General features: G+C 42.9%; 1 protein-coding gene across 1 annotated transcript in view; it reads right to left on the bottom strand.

Annotated features, from left to right (window-relative positions):
• Window positions 1–20,113, bottom strand: part of MRC1 (mannose receptor C-type 1) — a 101,320-nt gene that overhangs the window by 75,255 nt on the left and 5,952 nt on the right. The window contains exons 2-3 of the mRNA XM_045285614.1: window positions 9,067–9,468; window positions 3,800–3,973 (exon numbers count right to left, since the gene is read on the bottom strand). Of these exons, the coding sequence (XP_045141549.1) occupies window positions 3,800–3,973; window positions 9,067–9,468 (576 nt within the window). The remainder of the gene's footprint in view (window positions 1–3,799; window positions 3,974–9,066; window positions 9,469–20,113) is intronic.

Raw genomic sequence — 20,113 nt, 5'->3', positions numbered from 1 at the left:
TGTATAGATGTGCTTTACACAATTGATCTATGTATTGTGATGAATTGTATGAGCCCCAATAAATTGATTTAAAAAAAAAATTTTTTTTAAGTGTCTTTGAGCTGTTCTTTACTCCCGAAATGAAGAGAGCGCTTGCAAAGGATCCACCACATCCAAGCTCGTTCATGCCCCACAGAAGGAAAAGGAGGCATCGCCTCCCTCTTTTTCCACGGGGCCTTTGAGGATCAGAAGCGTTGGAAAGAAAGGCAGATGCGCACACTGAGTATGAATGGAACAACACCCCAACGTCAAGTCAAGATAAAAGTGAGAAAGAAAATAAATACATTTCTTCTCTCAGCAAAAAAAAACAGATGTGTTTCCTGCAGATTCCAATGTAGTCCTTTTAGCAATACAAGGCCCCGGAGGGAAGAGTAGACCCCACACCAAGGCTGCCACTCACCCGGCTGGGCCGCGGTCAAGTGACCAGCTTTTAGAGTCTTGCTTGCTCCTCTCTCGAATATATCCAATCTGTATGAGACCCCCAGCACCTAATGGATGCTGGTTGCTAGTTGTTCTAGCTTATCTGTCTCCTGCCCTATTACGCTGATTCTCAATAGACTCCGTAAACCAGGGTGTGCTCTATAACAAGCCAATTCTATCACTAGACACCTATGGATTTTCCATACTATTTAGGAACTTAACAATAAAACAAAATGCTTCGACGTGCTTCAATGGTGTGGGAGTTTCTTTTTTGGTCTTTTCAAGGGCAAAGATGCTACTTACAGTTTTTGCTCCACATGAAGATGCAACCCTCTTGTTTCCTTGATGAGGAAGAGGGAAAGGAGCGAAGGGTGTAACTTGCTAAGAAGGTGGCCTAGTCTGGACCCTTCACTCTGTGCCCAGCTGTGGTTTGTAACTGCTGAGGAAGTGATCCGAGAAGTATGTCATCCACACGACATACACCCTGTGATATGAAACTGGAGGTCCCAGAGCCCGTGGAGGAGGAAACGATACCAAAATCTCATTCAGGCAACAATGTAGACACGTCCATGATATTTTAGCTATAAGACTGCAGCATAAATAAATATATAAAAAGGAACTAGCAATGAGAGACTAAAGTACGGCCATCTTAAGCCTTATTGATTTATTGTCCACACGGACAATTTCCCATGGCTCTGGAAATCATTGAAATGAGACCAGTTCAGAGTTTATTCAAATATGACACCATTTTAAACAAATCGTTTTACCTCCTGATAAGGATGTCTTGGGATTTTTGAAGTGTAGATTATCATAGGATAGAAACTATGGGTTTGGGTTTTTAAGGGGGGTGGGGATACTTTCTTATCCAGAGAAGAAAGACAGGGATATTAATGACCAAAGAGGGAAATGGAATGAGACCATTCATTAAAGAAGGAGTGTTTTGCACTGTAAGTCAAGTAAGGAAAAAAGGTCTCAATGAACCTATAGGCAGGCAGACTACTCAATATTTCTCCAGAGAGCTTAAATCTCCATGGTCGGCCAGCCCAGCGGATACTGGAAGCTACAGCTGCGAGCTATGGAGAATTAAGAAAACGGTCTTTTCCTTTTCCTGTTCTCGTGGTTCTTGGAAACAAATGCGAAATACAAGGAGGGACATTGCAACAAACAGCACAAAAGACCATGAAGAACATACATTAGGTGTCTCCAGGTCAAAAGCTAGCACCTCACTTTCCTGTATTGAACCTGCTAATTTAAGGATAGGAAACAAGAAAATGTTCTTTTGAAAGGAATGCAAGCAAGGAAAATGAAATAGGTTGGAAAATTACAAAATTCTTTGAAATTAAAAAATATGTCTAAAAATACAAGGCACATTAAAATTAAGCTAATTTTTTACCCTCTACAGTTATTTTACTTTTACATTTAGCAGATATCGATATGTGTGTGTCTATATATATGTCATCAGGTGCAGCCTGGGGCTCGGCTTAGGGCTGTGTGAAGTGTAAAGTTGCCTGTGTGCCTGTGTGTGTGCATATATAGAGAGAGACACAAACACACACATAGTTTTGTTGGAAAACAAAACTGAAATATTTGACTGAACATATTATTCGAGAGGCGGCAACACACATCATGGAAGGTGAGTTTTATATGTGATGAATGACTTAACATTTGTTTCCCACATTTCATTCATTAAATCATTCATTCATCTAGCCCTGGTTTTGTCAACACATCTAAATGCAGCACAGTAAAAATGTGCGCATGACATCCCCATCCTTACGGAACGCCGTAATATTTTGGAAGTTCTATTCCTACAAAAGACATGTTGGAGAAACGATTCGTTAAATATTAGGGAAAAATAACATTACTTTATCTTGTTGGGGAGGGCTATTCTCTTTTCTTTTTTTGTTTCAGACAAAAAGACTTCCAATAGAGTTCAGACATTTTATAACCCTTCAAACCAATACATTTCTAAATGTATTAGTAAAGCAAATACATTTCCAAGATGAATAGGCAGGCTCCATCTGATGACCTGGCTCTACCCTGCCCATTTGAAGGGCAGCAGGTACGAGTACTGGGTAAAGCCACAAAGCATAAGCGGCTCTGGTCTACCGAGTCTGCAGAGGCAGGTGAGAGGCAGGGGGTAGAAGTTTAGAGGGAAGAAGAGGCAAAGGGGAGCTCACAGCAGCTGGAGGGAGATGTGGATGGATGGGGAGCATAAGTCCCGAACTCTTCCTTTCTCTGCTTCCTGAGCTCCAGCTGCCATCTAGCTGTGATGCCCACCTCCACCACACCCCAAGTCTGCTTTATAGATTCATAAATGGAGAAAGGATCCCAAGAATTTATCTAGGCTGGCCTCTTCCCACCACTATACTTCAATATTGCCTGATTGCAGTAACACTTTGATTTTTATTTTAAAACCTTCTAGCCTATAAATGATTTTCATGAATTCAAAGCTGTGTACATGAAATTTGAGAAGAGTATCACTTACATGAGGGTGGGGGGAAGTGGGGGGAGAAGAGGGAGAAAGGAGGAACCGATTGCAATGATCAACGTACAATACCACCACCCCGAACCCAAGGGCACTAACAACAGAAACGTGGGTGAAGGGAGACAGCAAATGGTGCAAAATATGAAAATAAAAATAATTTATAAATTATCAAGGATTCACAAGAGTTGGAGGGTAGGAAAGGGAGGATTAAAAAGCACTGATAACCAAGCACTCAAGTAGAAAGAAAATGTTTTGGAAATGATGATGGCAACATAAGTACAAATCTGCTTGATACAATTGATGTATGGATTGTTATAAGAGCTGTAAGAACCCCCAATAAAATGATTTAATAAAATTTTAAAAACGAGTATTACTAATCTCATTTTCATGATCCATTCCATTCCATGATTCATGACTGACTACATTGACACAAAATCTAGACCCTTCTTATCTTGGAGACCTTTTATGTATGTCTGCCTCCATGAAAGCCCACGTTTGTGGCATCATTCATACTCTGTGGTTGAGCTATAGTTTAGTCAATCACTTGGGGCATGGAAAACAGCATGGGAATACGAATATGAAGCACTTTTTACAGGACTGTTTGCCCTAAAATCTTAGAAATAACTGACCATTAAAGTGAGAGTTGGATAAAAACAGAATTTGGTGAAAAGTAAGAGCTATTTTGAGGCAGAAAATGATGGGCTGTGGTTCTCTTAGGGGTGTTGGAGGACACCTACAAAGCCGACAGAGGAGTCTCTCTGAATATCCTCTCCTAGAGGATTGCAGGAGAGGAACTCCAGCGGCATCGCCAGGCTCAGTGCACCCCGCTTTTCTTGGTCATACATAGTGACTTACACTTCATGGGGCAAAATCCGAAGAGTTTGTCTGTGTCGTAGTCTGTAGTGGTTCCACACCAGAGCCATCCGTCCGACCGCCCAGCACTTGTGCAATCCGCGTACCACTTGTTCTCGAACTTGAAGGGAAAGGCACACGTCGCTCCATTGGCGTTGCCCAGCAGAGTAAACATGGCTAAAGAAACAAGAGTGGCTTCCATTTAGAATGTGGACATGCTCCTGAACGTTGGCTTTTCCATTAGAAGGCTGCTGAAATGTGTTTCACTTCTGATCACACTCAGTGGCCTCACACCCAAGAGTCACCTCCTCTTCTTCCCCACACTTTTCCTTTTTTCCCTTGGCCAGTCTTTTGCAGGGTACATACAGCACCCTGGACTTGGGAACAACTCTCGCCCTGCATTTCTACTGTCCTGTGGAACGGATTTTCCTCTTTCCTCTTAAGAGGAAAGAGTCTCACTCTCACTGCCATCAAGTCAATGCTGACTTAGAACAAGCCCCAGGGGGGTTGCTGAGACTGTCGCTGTTTATGGGAGTAGAGAGTCCAGCCTTTCTCCCAGGGGGCTGCTGGTGGTTTTGAACTGCTGACCACGAAGATTGTACCCCGGTGCGTAACCACGACACCACCAAGGAATAGTAGTCAGCTATCTTGAAACCAGTTTTGATTTCTGTATTTTCTCCAAAACAGAGAATTGGCCACCCTTCTCATTGGTTGGATTCAAACGATTGGATCTCTAAACTGAAGTGAACCTTGAAGCTGTGTAGCACAATCCACTTTGAAGAATTAAATTATTTTCAATGACTTTTCAGCCAAGTCGTTGATCATGGACACCCTCATCCAGGATCACCAGGAAGGGTAAAGGGTTGGCCATCTAATCTCATAAATAAGAGCCACTCGAAGCCATTTCATGCCATGTGTTTCCCCGTATCTATCTTTTAAAAAACTACATCCAGACAGCAAAAATGAGAAAGTCTGGGTTCAACGAGACAGGAGAATTGAAACAAATCTAAGATTATTGATTATGGTTTGACTTTAGCCAAGAGGGCTGGAGAAGTTCAGATACCCTTTGAAAACCAAACAACTCTGAGTTAATGTGAGTTAATTTTTTTTTTAAGATCCACTTCACTATGGTGCTGACATTTAGGAACCTTCTGGTTATAAAAGTCCAGTTCTATAACTCTGAAATAATCTCTGGCTTCAGCCGGTCTTGTTCCTCCAGCTTTCGTTAAAGAGCCGTGACTCTTGTCTGCGTTCTCTAACTTGCTTTAGTTCTGCTATCTGTCCCAGGTCTCGGACTCCAAACCGTTTAGAGGATCTCTACGAGATTACCTTACATATTGGCAGAGACTTGAAGAGTACCTAAAGTTTAGTCAATATACAATCTGCCTCAGAATCACCCAGGTCTTTATAAGAAGAGTTTAATCGATTTCTGAGCCCTCTCCTCTCCCTCCCACTCCCCACCCCCAAAAAATGAAGAAAAAAAAAGCCCAAACTCACTGCCATCAGGTTGATTCTGAGTCACAGTGACCCTATAGGACAGCATGGCACCAACCTTGTGTGTTTCTCAGACTGTAAATCTACATGGGAGCAGAAAGCCTCATCTTTCATAAGCAGAGCACCTGGTGGCTTCAAACTGCTCACCTTGCAGTTATCAGCCCAACACATAACATACTCTGCCACAAGGACTTCTGAGCGCCCCCCTGGATACACTAATTCAGAATATGCGTGGGCAAGGGAGCTTGGGATTTTGATTTTTATCAAGTTTTCTAGGTGATTTTTATGAATGCTAAAGCTAGGAAACCACTATCCTACACATTTCTTCTCAAAACAAACAGAAAAAATACCATATTTTAAAACAAAATATGATGTCCCCTGTCTTAGCATCATCTTCAGCATATCGAATTCTTCAGCTAGGACTACCGTCTCACTTGGGTAATTTAACTCAATCAAGAGTGCCTCACCCTTACCTGCCCTATAATTTTCTATCAATTTTACTCCTTGAAGAATGAGTTATTTGAGTTGCCATTCATATGATTTCTAAACTTACTCTATGTTCCGTAAATCCTGACTCTTCCCTCCTCCTTAGATGGACGGAAAAATGGAAAGCAGACCAAGTATTTCCTTACAAAAAACTGAAGTCTTAAGCACTGTCTGTCTTGGCTGCAATAAATGGGTGACCTAACCTGAGCAGAACCAGTAATATAGAAATGGCAGAAACACACAAGCTCTTGTTCCAAAAGGCAGTTAGTTCCTGTGACTTTAAGGACCCGCTAGATAACGGCTCACAAGCATCTTCTATCTCATCCTGCGGTGCTAGGTAACGGCTCACAAGCATCTTCTATCTCATCCTGCGGTATGACTGTAAAGTCGTGACTCGTAAGCCTTTCTACAGAGCTTCAAGTTCTTTTATTTCCATCTAGCTGATAGAAAAGGATATTTGACTAAGAAAAAAGAAGAGAAACTATTCTGTATTATGGATTCAGTTATGCCCCCCAAAATATGGGTCACAGATCCTAACCTCTATGCCGGGGGTCATAATCCCATGGGTGGGGGGGCAGTCTGGATTATTTTAGTAAGGCAAAATTAGTCTAGGGTGTGTCTTGAGTCTTTTGAGGTTAAACAAGCAAGTGAGAGAAGCAGAGATGGAATGTGACAGGTGACAAGACACATGGAGATGGCCAAGGAACCAAGAAGCAGGACCTGAAGAGCCACAGCCCTTCCTTCAGATTCAACACGGAGAGAAAGCCTTCTCTTTGAGCGGGACGCTGACATCAGACCAACAGCTCCCTCAACTGAGAAGACAAGTGTGTGTTTGTGAAGGCCGCCATGTGTGCGATTTCTCCCCTAGAGTCGTTAGGTAAGTAAGATTTATCTGGGCTCTGGAAGAGTGAGGTTCTGCTCTAACACATGCCTAACACGTGGAAGTGATTTTGGAATTAAAAAATGGAATTAGCTCATGGGTAGAAGTTGGAAATTTTTTTTAAGATGCTTCACAGTAAAAGCCTACATTTCCTTGAAGAGCCTATAGGGAGCATTATGTACATAAAGGGAATTTCTGGTAAGGGTTCGAAAGGAAGTGCGGAAAGCTGTAGAAAAAAATGTACACTGGTACAGATAGGAACTGGAAACACAGGGAATCCAGGGCGGATGAGCCCTTCAGGACCAGTGGTGTGAGTGGCGATACTGGGAGGGTAGAGAGAGAATGGGTTGGAAGGAGGGAATCTATTATAAGGAACTCTATGTGACCACCTCCCTGGGGGATGGACAACAGAAAAGTGGGTGAAGGGAGATGTCGGACAAGGCAAGATATGACAAAATAATAATTTATAAATTATCAAGGGCTCATGAGGGAGGTGGGAGTGGGGAGGGAGGGGAAAAATGAGGACCTAATGCCGGGGGAGGAAAAGTTTTGAGAATGATGAGGGCAATGAATGTACAAATGTGCTTGACACAATTGATGTATGTATGGATTGTGATAAGAGTTGTATGAGCCCCTAATAAAACGATTAAAAAAAAATTGTCTCAGAGAATACAGAAGATACCAGCAACAGGATGTTGCCAGAAAGGTGGATCGTATACGTGTTCCTGGTAATGCTTTAAAAGAAAATACTGGACATGGGATTTGACATTAGCTTCTAATGGTTCTCAACCTTCCTAATGCCGTGACCCTTCAATACAGTTCCTCATGTTGTAGTGAGCCCCCCAACCATAAAATTCTTTTTGTCACACATCTTTGATTTAGATCTTCAGAAGATCAGATTTGGGACTGGAAATCTACTTAGGACTTTGGAGATGAGGTGATGGTGTGCTTGTTTTGTATATCATGATGACGTGAGTTTTGTTGGGCCAAGGGGTGAAATGTTAGGGACTGAATTCTGTCCTCCCAAAATAAAGAGCTGTAAATCTTAACCTCTATGCCTGCTGTGAAAGCCCCATCTGTACATGGGGGTGTCTTTGTGAAGATAATGAAGCAGGATTAATGTGGGTGTATCCCAAATCAACCTCTTTTGTGATCTTAAAAGAGATTAAATAAGCAATCAAGAGAAGCAGAGATGGGATAAAATAGATAACAAAAATAAATAAATAAGGATGGCCAAGGAACCAGAAAGTAGGAGCTGAAGAGACAAGGTCCTTCCTCCAGAGCTGACAGACAAGGACTTTCCCTAGAGCAGGATCTCTGTCTTGGGACTTCCAGCCTCCTAAAGTGTGAGAAAATAAATGTCTGTTTGTGAAAGCCACCCACTTGTGATATATCTGTTATAGTAGCACTAGCTAACTAAGACATTCTGGTTTTATTTGAACTTCAAGAATCCTAGGAATCAATTGTATAGAAGATGATTTTTTTTCCTTGTGGTATATATATATCGATAACAAAGTGCTAGTTCAACATCTCTTTACACGTATCATCCAGCGACTCTAATCATATTCATCATATTGTGTAACTTATTTGAGGGGGTTGGAGAGGACAGTGGTACTACAGTTTTCTAAAATAATTAACAAAACATGCCACATTTTTATTTATAAACTAAAATCCCAGCCATTTTAGTCTTCTGCTTATTAGTGTTTTCAAGCACCTGCAAACTGTTACGCCCCAAACTGTTAAGGAATTTGCCAAGACGTCATTTCAGACCATCTGAATTTGTAGGGAATACTGTTACCATTTCTCCAGGAGTAACTTACACCAAAGGGAAAGAAATGCTTAACTAATTTCACGTATTCCTTACAACCTGATCATGTCAAAGGGCAGGCGTTGGATCAACAGCTAGAGTGAAAACTACTTTCTAAACATTGCAATCCATAGTATAAACTTTGTTAATGAATTAATCTTGGAAAAGTGCAAAGAGATAGCTTGCCATTGCTTATAAATTGCTAAGGTAGCATTCAGGCCTTTTTGTCGCATTTATTCACGAACATGCTCTCATCGTTTATGATGCGAAAAGCGTGATCACTCTTTCTAGCACAATCTCTCTGGTGGGGTGGGGTGTAACAAGTTGGGCTGCAAGCCCCTAGGTCAGCAGTTTGAATCCCCTAGCTGCTCTGTGAGAGAAAGATGAGGCTTTCTGCTCCCGTACAGATTTACACCCTCAGAAACCCCCAGGGGTAGTTCTACCATGTCCTGGCGGGCTGACAATGAGTCATGATCAACTTGATGGCAATGAATTTTGAGTTGCTGAGCACAGTCTCCACAAGAACATGCTCTCTTGAATTTGGCACCCACAAAGAAAAGGAGAAAAAAATCTACCACAAAGATAACCCTTTGAGCTGCTTACCTTCGTAACCTCTAGAGCATAAATCATCTGTGGTGCCATAGATCTTCCATCTGCTCCACAAACCGGATCCTTTGTAAAGCATGATATTCTTTTCTTGCCTGTTGCCATAGTTAAAATATAATTCTTCTCCCCGGAGCCCAAAAAGTGTGTCGTTTTTGCACTCCCATTTCTGATCCTCTTTGCTGTTTTCACAGGCGTAGAGCAGGACTTTAACCCAATCCGTTTTGGATGGCACGCCCAGGCATAATTTTAATGCAACACTCATAAGGTGGTAATCAGACACCCATCGGAATTTCTGGGATTCACTGTCTGGGTTGCAAACTGCAGTTTGGACGGCACCAGCATCGACTACTTCCACACAACGCTTGTGGTCTTCATTATATATTAAAAACTGCCGTGTGTCTGTTCAAAAAGAAGCAAAAGAAAGCAAGCATGCTTAAGTAAGTACATGAGACAGGACCACGTTTTCGTCGTAAATTCCCAACCTTTCAACTTCCTTAAAAACTTAGGATCACAGGAAGAAGTGAGGGAGATCTGGCTGGCCCAGGGCAGCTTCCCCTTGGAGAGCGGTCACCTGAAAGAGATGAACTGGATTGAGGAAGAGTGCTTTGGGAAGAAAGGGTGGCTGTGGCAATTGATCGGAAATTGTCCAGATGCCCTAGTTAATTTTGAAGAACTCTAAAACAAGGCCTGGCCCAGACTCTAAAATCCTAGTGGAGTACATGCCGTCAGAAGACAGCAGATACAGACTGAGCGAACAGGGCTCCGGCAACACGAATACAGTAAGGTACAAACTGAAAAGAATGTACATCCTGGAATAAGAATTTTAAATAGGACGCATCCCTACCGCCTTTTGAACTATTTGAAACCTATATAAAATGAATCAATTATAATATAACACTGGAGTTTTGTTTTGTTTAAAAATTTTTTTTTAATGATGTTATTTTAGACCATTTTGTCTTCACCGTATTGTCTTGCGAACTTTCAAACTCAGTGATTTCTGGCTAGCACCAAGCTGAGGAGACATGTGTTAAAGTGTATTGTGTGTTTGTTCTCTCCTCTAACAATAAGTGGTTTGGAGAACACCATAATGATTTGTGAAGTTTGCAATGGGTGAAATAAATGTAAGCCTTTGTATGACTTGAGTTGACATTTTAAGAATACCTTTAAACTATTTAAAAGGTGTATTTAAGAATCCCTCTGATGTAGGGATGTAAGAAAGCGTGGGTATGTGGTTCATGAATTTAGTAGAGCTATTAGCTAGCAGGGTTGAGCTTCCTGTTGCAAAAACAAAACAAAAAAAGGCCTGGTCAACTTTTTTGGGTTTTGTTTTGTTTTATTAAGGATTGACACAAAAATTTTTTGTTTTTTAAATAATGAACAAATTAGGGGAACGATGTTCTCGCTTAATTTTGTGGCATAAATTCTAATTAGAAGCTTGGGATCCCAGATTCTTTTTATTCTATGATTCTTTCCAAATGAACTGGTCCTATGCAGGATTTTTAGTGTCTGAATAAATACTCTCTCTGATCACATCATGCCAACTGCATTGTCACAAGGTCCACCAAGAACCTCCAACTGGGTCCTCAGTGGAGTTCTTCTTTGTGCTCCTTTGTGTTCTTAGAGACAGACCTCACTAAAAGTCCGCATCTGTTGACTTCTCTCGAGTTGACATCTGCTGCCGAACTGGCGCCCACTCCTGTCCAGCTGCCCATCTGCTCAGGTCATCTCATGTGGTTGCGGTCATGTTCTCATGTGACAAAATGCCTAGCTTTCTGTACTGCTGATAAAAATTAAAATGTAATAATATGGTCCATCAAAATTCACCGCCATTGAATTTTTTAAAGACAGCTTTAAAAAAATGGTAGTATGATGTTACCCTACACACATACCAATTTAAGCCTTCGCACCTAAGAAGATAACAAACGGAAGAATTTGAATCCTCATCCTTATAAAACAAAAGCATTCAGTTACAGAAAGGGAGCCTCACAATATTGATGGGGAAGTCGAAAGAAAAGAGGATGGAATTTTCCCACAAACTTGTTGAAACCTGGAAGTTCACCTATACTGAGCTTTACAGTAAAAGTAATTTACTTTTTCTGCTCTGCCAATTGGTTTCATATCCGAAATGAACCTCTAGTAACATTAATAATACATTTGTCTTCTACTTCAAATGTAAGCTGTGTAGACTTTATTGTCGTTGGTTTGTGACTTAGAAGGCCCCTGTGAACAGGGTCTTTTTCTTTAAAAAAAAATAGTTTTATTAATATAAAATTCTCCTATCATACACTTCCATAGTTGAACTGCTTTAAAAGGAGCTGCATCTACAGCATCACAAGCAGTTCTCTTGCTTCTGTCCCCCTCCTGCCTCCATTGTTTGCTCCCCAGCCCCCACCAACCTCTCTGCCCCGACCCTGGTAAACCACTGCAGCAGGTATTGTCTCTATGCAGCCACCCTTATGTGCTTCATAGACTGGGAAACTGAACAGAGATAATAAAAAATGAAGTGAAACAGAGAGAATAAAATAATAATAATGTCAAGATAAACATAAAAAGTAAGACCACCAGCCATATTTTAAAAGCCAGAGAAGAAATTTATGTCTTGGAAAAAGCAAGAAATATTTACGTCTAAAACAAATTCAGGTTGGCTCAAGAAGGAGGTCAGCTGACCGAGTATCATAGTATATTATAGTTCCACCTACCATAATCAAGTTTACAATAATCTCTGTCTGATAGCAAAGTATAAGGCAGCGGTGACTCCATGATAGGCCAAGCCTCTTAAGGCAGGCCTAAGTTTCATTTCTCTAACAACCTTGAGTTTCGTTTCTCTAACAAAGTCACCCTCTCCCCCAAAATGACGCTGACCACACCTGGAAAGGTCCGAGTGATCACAGTGACGCTGACCGCACCTGGAAAGTCGTGAGTGACCACAATTGGATCGTCCGAGAGTGGAGCCAGCCAACCAACAAGACCTGCACAACCAATTGTCTCCAGATGAAGTCATTGAGCTATGGGAGGGGGAGGGGGATCGTTTCACCCAGTTTACCTAACCTGTAGAGAGTATAAAAACTCGGCTTGTGCCCCAGGCCGGGGTCCTTGTCTTTGGTGGCCACTGCGTTGGTGCCTTAGCACTTGGCCCCTAGCTCGAGCTAGTCAATGAACTCCTTGGTGGTTTGCAGCCTCCTCGGTGACTCTGCCTCCCTGTTCCTGGGGCCAAGGGAAAGCCGGCAGTAACAAAAGCTTTGAGAGTCCCTCACCTGTGGCTAAAGACGATCTGCCAAAAGCTTAATTGGACTAGATGCTCTGCAGATGCGTTTTGGGTTCCCACTCCCCTCTCCAGCCTTCTACAAATTGGGCGTCCACATTGTAAGCTCTGACACTTTTCCCTTCATCTTATTTGGATTTTGTTATCATCATCTTTGGGTCACACAGGCTGGTGTGCTTCTTCAATGTGGACTTAGTTGATGCCTCGCTTAGATAGCTGCTTGTTTGAATACAAGCCTTTAACATCCCAGATACTCTTCCAATTGATAGCTCAGTACCATCTGCTTTTTTCACCACGCTTTGCTGTAGCACCCTTATCTTCAGTGATCTCTTCATGAAGGTGAATATCGAGCAGGACCATGTTATAAGAATTGGGGCTAGGATTGGGGCTAGAGTTAATTGGGAGCCCAGAATTTGTCTGCTTGTCCACAGATTATGCATTACTCTGGTTTACTTTAGTGGTAATATTATGACAAACAAAACAAAACAAACAAACAACAACAAAAACAAAACACTATCAATCATCCCTCCAAAGGGTCACCTTGGCTGTACTCTTCATGAAAGCAAATCACCTGTGCTAGTTTATGGCACATAGCATCACAAATAGCAACCTTTGTATAACCAGCTAAGATGAAATGGTTTGGGCCAACCAGAGGCCATAAACTTCAACCATTTTTATTTTATTGATCAAGCTGTAATCATTTATTAACTACCAAGTTCATGACTAGCCACTTAAAATAAGGCGCATGGAAGTCTTCATACATGACCAGTGTTCGGTTCTCATTCAGAGCTTGTTATACTGATGGGCTTTTATTCTATATGTCTCCAGTAGCCCCTTCTTAGTTGTCCTCTAATTATAAGAACACCTCACGAACATGGTCTCTGGGTGTTACAAATGGCTTGTGCTCAACTATGAATCTAAAGACTGGAGGTTTGAACTGACCCCCTGGCTGCCTGGAAGAAAGGTCTGGTGATCAGAAGAGAGTATGGCTTAGAAAACCATATGGGCCGGTTCTACTCTGCCCTGCAGGGTCACTGTGAGTCAGAATTGACTCAATGGCAGTAGGATTGTTGTCTGGAGAGTGAGTGAAAACCGAAAGGCTCCAGGATGACTCCTAACTTGGGAGGCTAACCGTTCACTCATCTCGGTGAACGGTATTGCCTTGAAGGACAGAGAGAGAAGACAGATGGTTTGCAGACTACCAAAGACCAAACCTGTTGCCATCAAGTCATTTCTGAGCCATGGTGACGCCATGTGTTACAGAGTAGAGCTGTCCATCATCTTTTCAGAAGCAGACTGCCTCATCTTGTTCCTGTGGCTGGGTTTGAACCTCCAATCTTTTGGTCAGGAGCTGAGTGTTTAACCTCTATTTGGCTAGGGCTGCTTTCCCTGGGCAACTGCAGGATCTATTGCCTCTTCCTCAAAGTAGAACCTCGCTCATCCATGTCTCGTCATGCCCACTGCGTTCACCCTAGGGCACCACACTTAGATCTTGCTTTAGAACTTCTTCTAAAGCCCCTTCTTCTCAAAGATGCCAAATTGACCGTGGAAAGATGTGACTTGGATTATGTCCTGCCGCTGCTTAAAGCTCATCACGAGTGTACCATTTTTTACCAACACACACACAAAAACCACCTGACTTCCACATCACAGCTCACTAGACAGGATAGGATCCATCTATGGCTGCTCTTCTTCCCGCTCCACTCGCCACTCTCATCCATCTCATTACCCTCCAATCTCCTGCCTTTCACTTCCTCGACCCCCGCAGTTTCAGCAGCTTCCGACTGCAGCTTTTCCTTCGTGGGACGCCCATTCGGGTTTCAGCTCAAGTGTGAATTCCTTGTGTTGATGATTCTGGTGTCATTCTCCCTATAATGCATCCGAGGTCATCGGTAGGGGCATTCTTTTTCCTTTGTCTTCTTTTGCTTGGTCTCTCTCCCTTTTCTGGAATATAAACTCCACGAGGAAAGGACTTGATCTTTCTCCTTCACGAAGAAGACGCTGCCTGGCCCAGTGCTCAGCTCCCAGCCAAACCTGTGAGGCGTCTGAGAGCAAAGGTCTGGCGATCCAATGGTTGCCCAGGGCCCAGAGCATTGAGAGCCCGGGGAGCCCAGGTCTCTTCCGACTCGCTGCGCAGGGCGTCCTCGGGAGTCAGAATGCTCTCAACAACAACCGGGTGTCTCTCTGTTAGTGTTTCCGCTGCACTCTCGTTTCGGGAGACTGATTGCGCGCTCGGCAGATAATACTCATATTGAATAACTGAAAGGATAGTTCTCAAGTCTGAAGCACAGTGGCTAATCAACAAGCGAGATGGTTTCACTTAACAATTGACGAAGGGTTAGGGATTCCTTTGATATTCGCGGGGCCCCCCCACCCCAAAGCTTACTTTTACTGGAAAGCAATGATAAATGCTTGTTCTTCTGAAAGGAGCATGTGGAAACAAAAAGACTTCTATTTCGACGCACGTTCATCTATTCTAGGTTCCTTTATTTATCTTTTGGCTATAAACACATAAGGAAGCCGTGTAAGTCTGATATTGCGTTTGGCAGACAATACAAGGAAATGTAAAATGATCGTGTGTGTTGGTGGTACATTTATACACTGTTTCTCCCGGAGGCGTCAACAGGTGGTGCTGCTGTTCGATTGGGCTGTGTGAAATGTCCCGGATCTCAAATATCAGGCTTCTTCCTCTGAGATCCTGCTCCCAGACCTTGACCGAAAAAGGCAGTGGCATTTCGGCCAATAGTATCGACATTGGCCGAAACCTCCTATCTTTCGTTGATTCTAATTATGTCATTGTAACAAGTATCATAAGAGTGAACAAGAGAGGAGAGTCAGATAGCTACATTTATGGGATCTAATAAAGGAGGATTGTTTTCTCTTTTTTTTTGCATACTTGCACATCAGAAATTTATTTGTAAAATCAGAAGATCACCATCTTGACTATCTTTTGCCGATAGGACATGTATTTTGTGTGCATGAACAACTATTTGTCAAATAGCTGATCTGGGCCTGACACTGTGCTATTCAGTGACAACATAGGGGAGACCAGCTCTGTGCCCCACACTGAGCATGCCCTCCGCTCACGGCTTGCTATGGTTCAGTTGAGGTCAGGTGCCCCAATGGTGCTAATAGTTAATGCTCGGCTACTAACAGAAAGATTGGCAGGTCAAATCCACCAGCAGGGACCTTGGGGGTGGGTGTGATGGGGAGAAGGTCGGGTGATCCACTTCCAACACAATCAGCTGTTAAAAGCAGTCTGTTGTGACAGACACACAGGGTGGCCATGAGTCTGAGCAGAATCGATGGTCAAAGGTTGGTGTCCATGGTGTGCCCCCAAAAGTATGTGTCAACTTTCCTGGGCCATGATTCTCAGTAGTGTGGTCATTGCAGATGGATACAATGTGGCAGTTACATAATGGCATCAACATCGCTGTGAAATTATCTGATGCGATCGGCGCATCTGTTGTAAAGAATAACTGTGGGAGAGGCAACTTCTAACTCAGGTGACCGCCCTCATCCCTCATGAAGGGGTTTCCTGCGGTGTGGCTTGCATCACCTGTTATCTTACAGGTCAATAAAGGAGAGTTGAGCAGAGAAGTGGGATCTCTTCTTCTCTTACCACCAAGAAAGACCATCGGGGGTGGAGTTCATTCTTTGGACCCAGTATCCCTATGCTAAAACTCTTCTAGACCCAGAAGATAGATGGCACGCTGGATGTAGATCTCCAAGGAATGCCAGGCCATGGCTGTGCAAGGGTGATCAGAGCCTTTCTCCAGAGCTGACACACCGAGAGAAGCTTCTCCCTGGAGCTGGTGTGCAGAATTCAGGCCTCTTCAAAGTGAGATGCTAACTTTCTATGCGTTAAAGCCATCTACTTGTGGTATTTGTCTCATAGCAGTACTAGATTACTAAGACAGTTTGGTTTTGATTAATGTGAATGATCAGACTGTATTGAGGGAGGAAGCTATACATTTCCACTCAATATCCCAAGTTAAAAATAACTGGAGCCTAATATCCAATAAGTAGCACTGGTGTTACATTGGATAAGTTCTCAGCTGCCAACCAAAAGACTGGCAGTTCAAACAAGCACACCCAGTCATTCTGTAGGACAAAGACCTGCCGATCTCCTTCCATACAGATGACAGCCCATGGGCAGGTCACTATGAATCAGAAGAGATTCTATTATATCAGTCAGCATTGGGGTGAATTTACTTTAAGCATGTTTCAACATTTTAAAAGTGCATGTTCCATAATATTGAGTCCATAATTACATTTCCAGGTCTACTAACAAAAAAATATCTGGTTATTACCAGTGATTATTTAGGAATGGCTGTATTCCGAGTATATTTGAGTAGACCATTTTAGATTTGCTCCACCACCAACACAGAAGAATGCTGGCACAAAAAGATAACAGAAAATAACAGCATCTGTGAGACAGCAAAGCTGACTCTGAGAAAGCAAGAGGGAGTAGCCCGCAGCACAGTGTTGACACCAGTTCTCTCTCGGCCCTTTGCCGTGTCAGGTTTGAGTGACTCCTACCCCCAAGGGCAGAGTGACGTCACTTGACCTGTGGCTTTTCTTTGGGGGCGGGGGGCTTTTTTGTTGTTTTAATTTTATTGAAATTAAATCTTTTATGTCCCATCATTTTATTGGGAATTAATACAGATATCATATCATTCCAGAGTTCAATCACATTAAGCAGTACTGGACAATTGCTACCTCAATCAGTTTCAAATCATTCTTTTCCTTCCTTTATTCCTTGCCATCTGCTCACTTTTACCACCCCCCTCCCTGAACTCATGAATTTTTGAGAGGGGAAAAAAAATGTATAACTAAAAGGTCGTCTTAATGTTGAGCTAATGATTGTGAAACACCACCACCACCATGATTTCAGGTTTTCTGTCCGCACGTCCATGGATACTGCACTTACTGTCACAAGTGTTCCTAGTCTAAAAAGTGAAAATGGTCTATTACTTCAGAACTCTCTTCAAGAAAATAGTTGAACTTAGACTGTTCTCAAGAGAGTCACTTCTCCTCCCTGGGCTTTATAGGTAGGACTATTCTAGCACAAAAATCCACCAGCAGTCACTAATTTGGAACTGCCTTCTATAAAGTCAAAGTGCTGCAGGACAGCTACTTCAAAGAACTTGGATGGATTATTCCTTAGATATCTTTTAAAAAGGAGAAAGAACAATAGTCGTGATTCTGATAATATTCTCTGGAGGATGACAGATTAATTGACAGAGCAGTGAACTTTATTTTCACTCATTTTTCCCTCTTATGGGTACAGCTTAATTGTATGTGCAACGAAACTTTTCTTACAGGCATTTTTTTTCTTTTTAAAATCATTTTATTGGGGGCTCGTACAACTCTTATCACAATCCATCCATCCATCCATTGTATGAAGCACATTTGTACGTTTGTTGTCATCATCATTTTCAAAACATTGTCTTTCTACTGGAGCCCTTGGTATCAGCTCCTCATTTTTCCCCCTCCTTTGACCATCAGAGGCCACGATGCCCACATACTGTGTAGATTAGAACGGCCCAAGAATCAACAAACCTAGCAGCAAACCCCCACCAGTGACAGAGGAGAACTGATGATTAAGACCTGGCATCTTGGGTGGGATGACTCTGGAATCTATCTTTTATGCTGAGCCCTAGGGTTTCCTAGCAAGATTGCATTCCGGTTGCCCATCATGGGCCCAGGCTTAGTCACATTTTTTTTGATTCCTTCTCTTCAATATGTCTTAATACCACTTCCCCCTTTGCACATATACTGCTTGCACTCGGGTCTTTGGCATGGGTCTGCTTCTTGGAGAACTCAAACGAAGAAACATGTCCATGAGGCTTAGTAAGCAGATGTAGAGCCTAATATGTTCACCCAGAAAACGGAACTCGAGGAGACGAATCATCATAGCATCGGGATCAGCAAGATTGAGCAAAAGATTCCAAGAAAAATGAAGTCACGCTTTCTTTTGAACCTCACTTGCTCGTCAAATCTCCAGAGAGAGACTGCTCCTTAACGCCGCTGCCTTTGACCCTTCTGAGCAGTCCAAGTCCAGAGAAACTAGAAAGCCCATGTACAGTAGGATGACTGGCTCCATCCTGCACATTCGAGGCCCATCCATTTCATTCACTCCCCTCTTAGTGGAAGAGGCCTCCAGCCTGCTGATTTCTCCATTTGTGCCCTAAGCTGTATCTCCCGGCCTCTTCAAGAGCCCTCCTTCATCATCTTCCTCTCGTCTTCCTCTTGTATCTTTAATTTTAAAACAAACAAACCACACCTGGGCGTGTTTTCTTTGACTTACAACCATGCTAACAAATGAATCCATCTCTGTGTTGGGTGACACTGTCCTGACAAAACATCCTCTTGTGTTTGCTTAACAAGTAACCAGACTCCACAGCTCCCTGGCTGTCTGATCTGGGGGGAAGTTTGATCAACTGCTCTCTGTAAAGTTTCTCAATTCCACCTCTGTAAAATCAGAGGGAAAGAACTCGACCTACTCATTCTGGCGGGGATTAAACGCGATCCCCTAACCCATTCACTTGAAACGGTTGCTTGACTGACCCATGTTAGTTATTACTCTCGTTCACCTGGGAAAGTCAACCGGAAGACAGTGTGAGAAAGTTCCACACAGAATGAAATGAAAAAGAATGGAAAGCCGTTGCCCAAACCCACAGAAAGTGCCAGAGGACTGACGGAAAAGGAGCTCTCCGGTCCCAACCTCAGGAGGCGGAGTGGGGCCAGGGATACTGTCTGGAGCAGCAGATGTCGCATCGGGTCTTGATTCTAACCCTGACTGCCTCTGTTTCCTTAAACAAATCACTCTGGCTTTGATTTCCTGTGAAATCGGTGTCATAAAGATATGAGTTGTTGTGAAGTTCTAAATTCAGTAATTTATGGAAAACAGCAGGTCAGTTTGCAGGTAGGAGCCCTCTGATAAATGTTAATGTTCATGAAAAAGAAAAAGGAAATTTTTTGAAGCATGCTGAAGAAATAGCTCTAGTCCTTCTAGCTAAGTGGCTTCTGTCAGCTGCTTGATCTTCTGCGCTTCTCTTTTCTCAATGGACAACTCATGCATCCTAACTCCTGGGGTTGTTGTGAGAACTTAACATGCCTCAGTAAGTGTCTAACAATGCCTGCCCAAGGCCTTCACTGAGTCTCTCATGGGAGGTGCTCGCCTCACGATGAGGTTTCCTGTTTCAACTGTTTTCACAAGAACACTTGCCCCTTTCCCTCTTCCCTTCCACTTTCAGTCCACCAAATTTCTCCTGGCCCCTCTCTGGGCCAGCCTGGCCACATTGTTTTTTCCCCCGCCGTGGCAGCCAAGAACAAGATGCTAGCACTGTGCTTATCTAGACACCAGATTGAAACCTTCTCTGCTATGCAGATACGCAGGGCTTCAGAAGTGACTGTTCTTTTGTGCACATCCTCCTCTTCCCGGGCCTCCAGAGAGCAGGTCACGGCATAGGAGAGTGGAAAGATCCCTGTGGGATCCAGTTTCTTTTTTGTTTGTTTGTTTTTTTGTTTGTTTTTCTTAAAATGGGTTGAGCTCTTGTGACACGTGAAACTTCATAGCTTAAAAATGCTGACTCTTCCCACCCAGGAATGAGATCGAACATATGATGGCACTATGCCATTGAACAAAGCCAGGGTCTTTTTTTTAATCACTCTTTGCATTGGTGTGTATACACAGATCTCCCCCTCTGAACTGCAGGTGCAATTTGGAAGGAAAATCGAGAAATACAAAAGCAATGAAAAAGAAAAACAAGCGGC

Source organism: Echinops telfairi, unplaced genomic scaffold, assembly GCF_000313985.2.
Source record: "Echinops telfairi isolate 266 unplaced genomic scaffold, ASM31398v2 ScPeMD7_7473;HRSCAF=8511, whole genome shotgun sequence".
Lineage (NCBI taxonomy): Eukaryota > Metazoa > Chordata > Mammalia > Afrosoricida > Tenrecidae > Echinops > Echinops telfairi.
The sequence above is the reverse complement of the archived record's forward strand: the minus strand, read 5'-3'. Positions and strand labels throughout refer to the sequence as shown.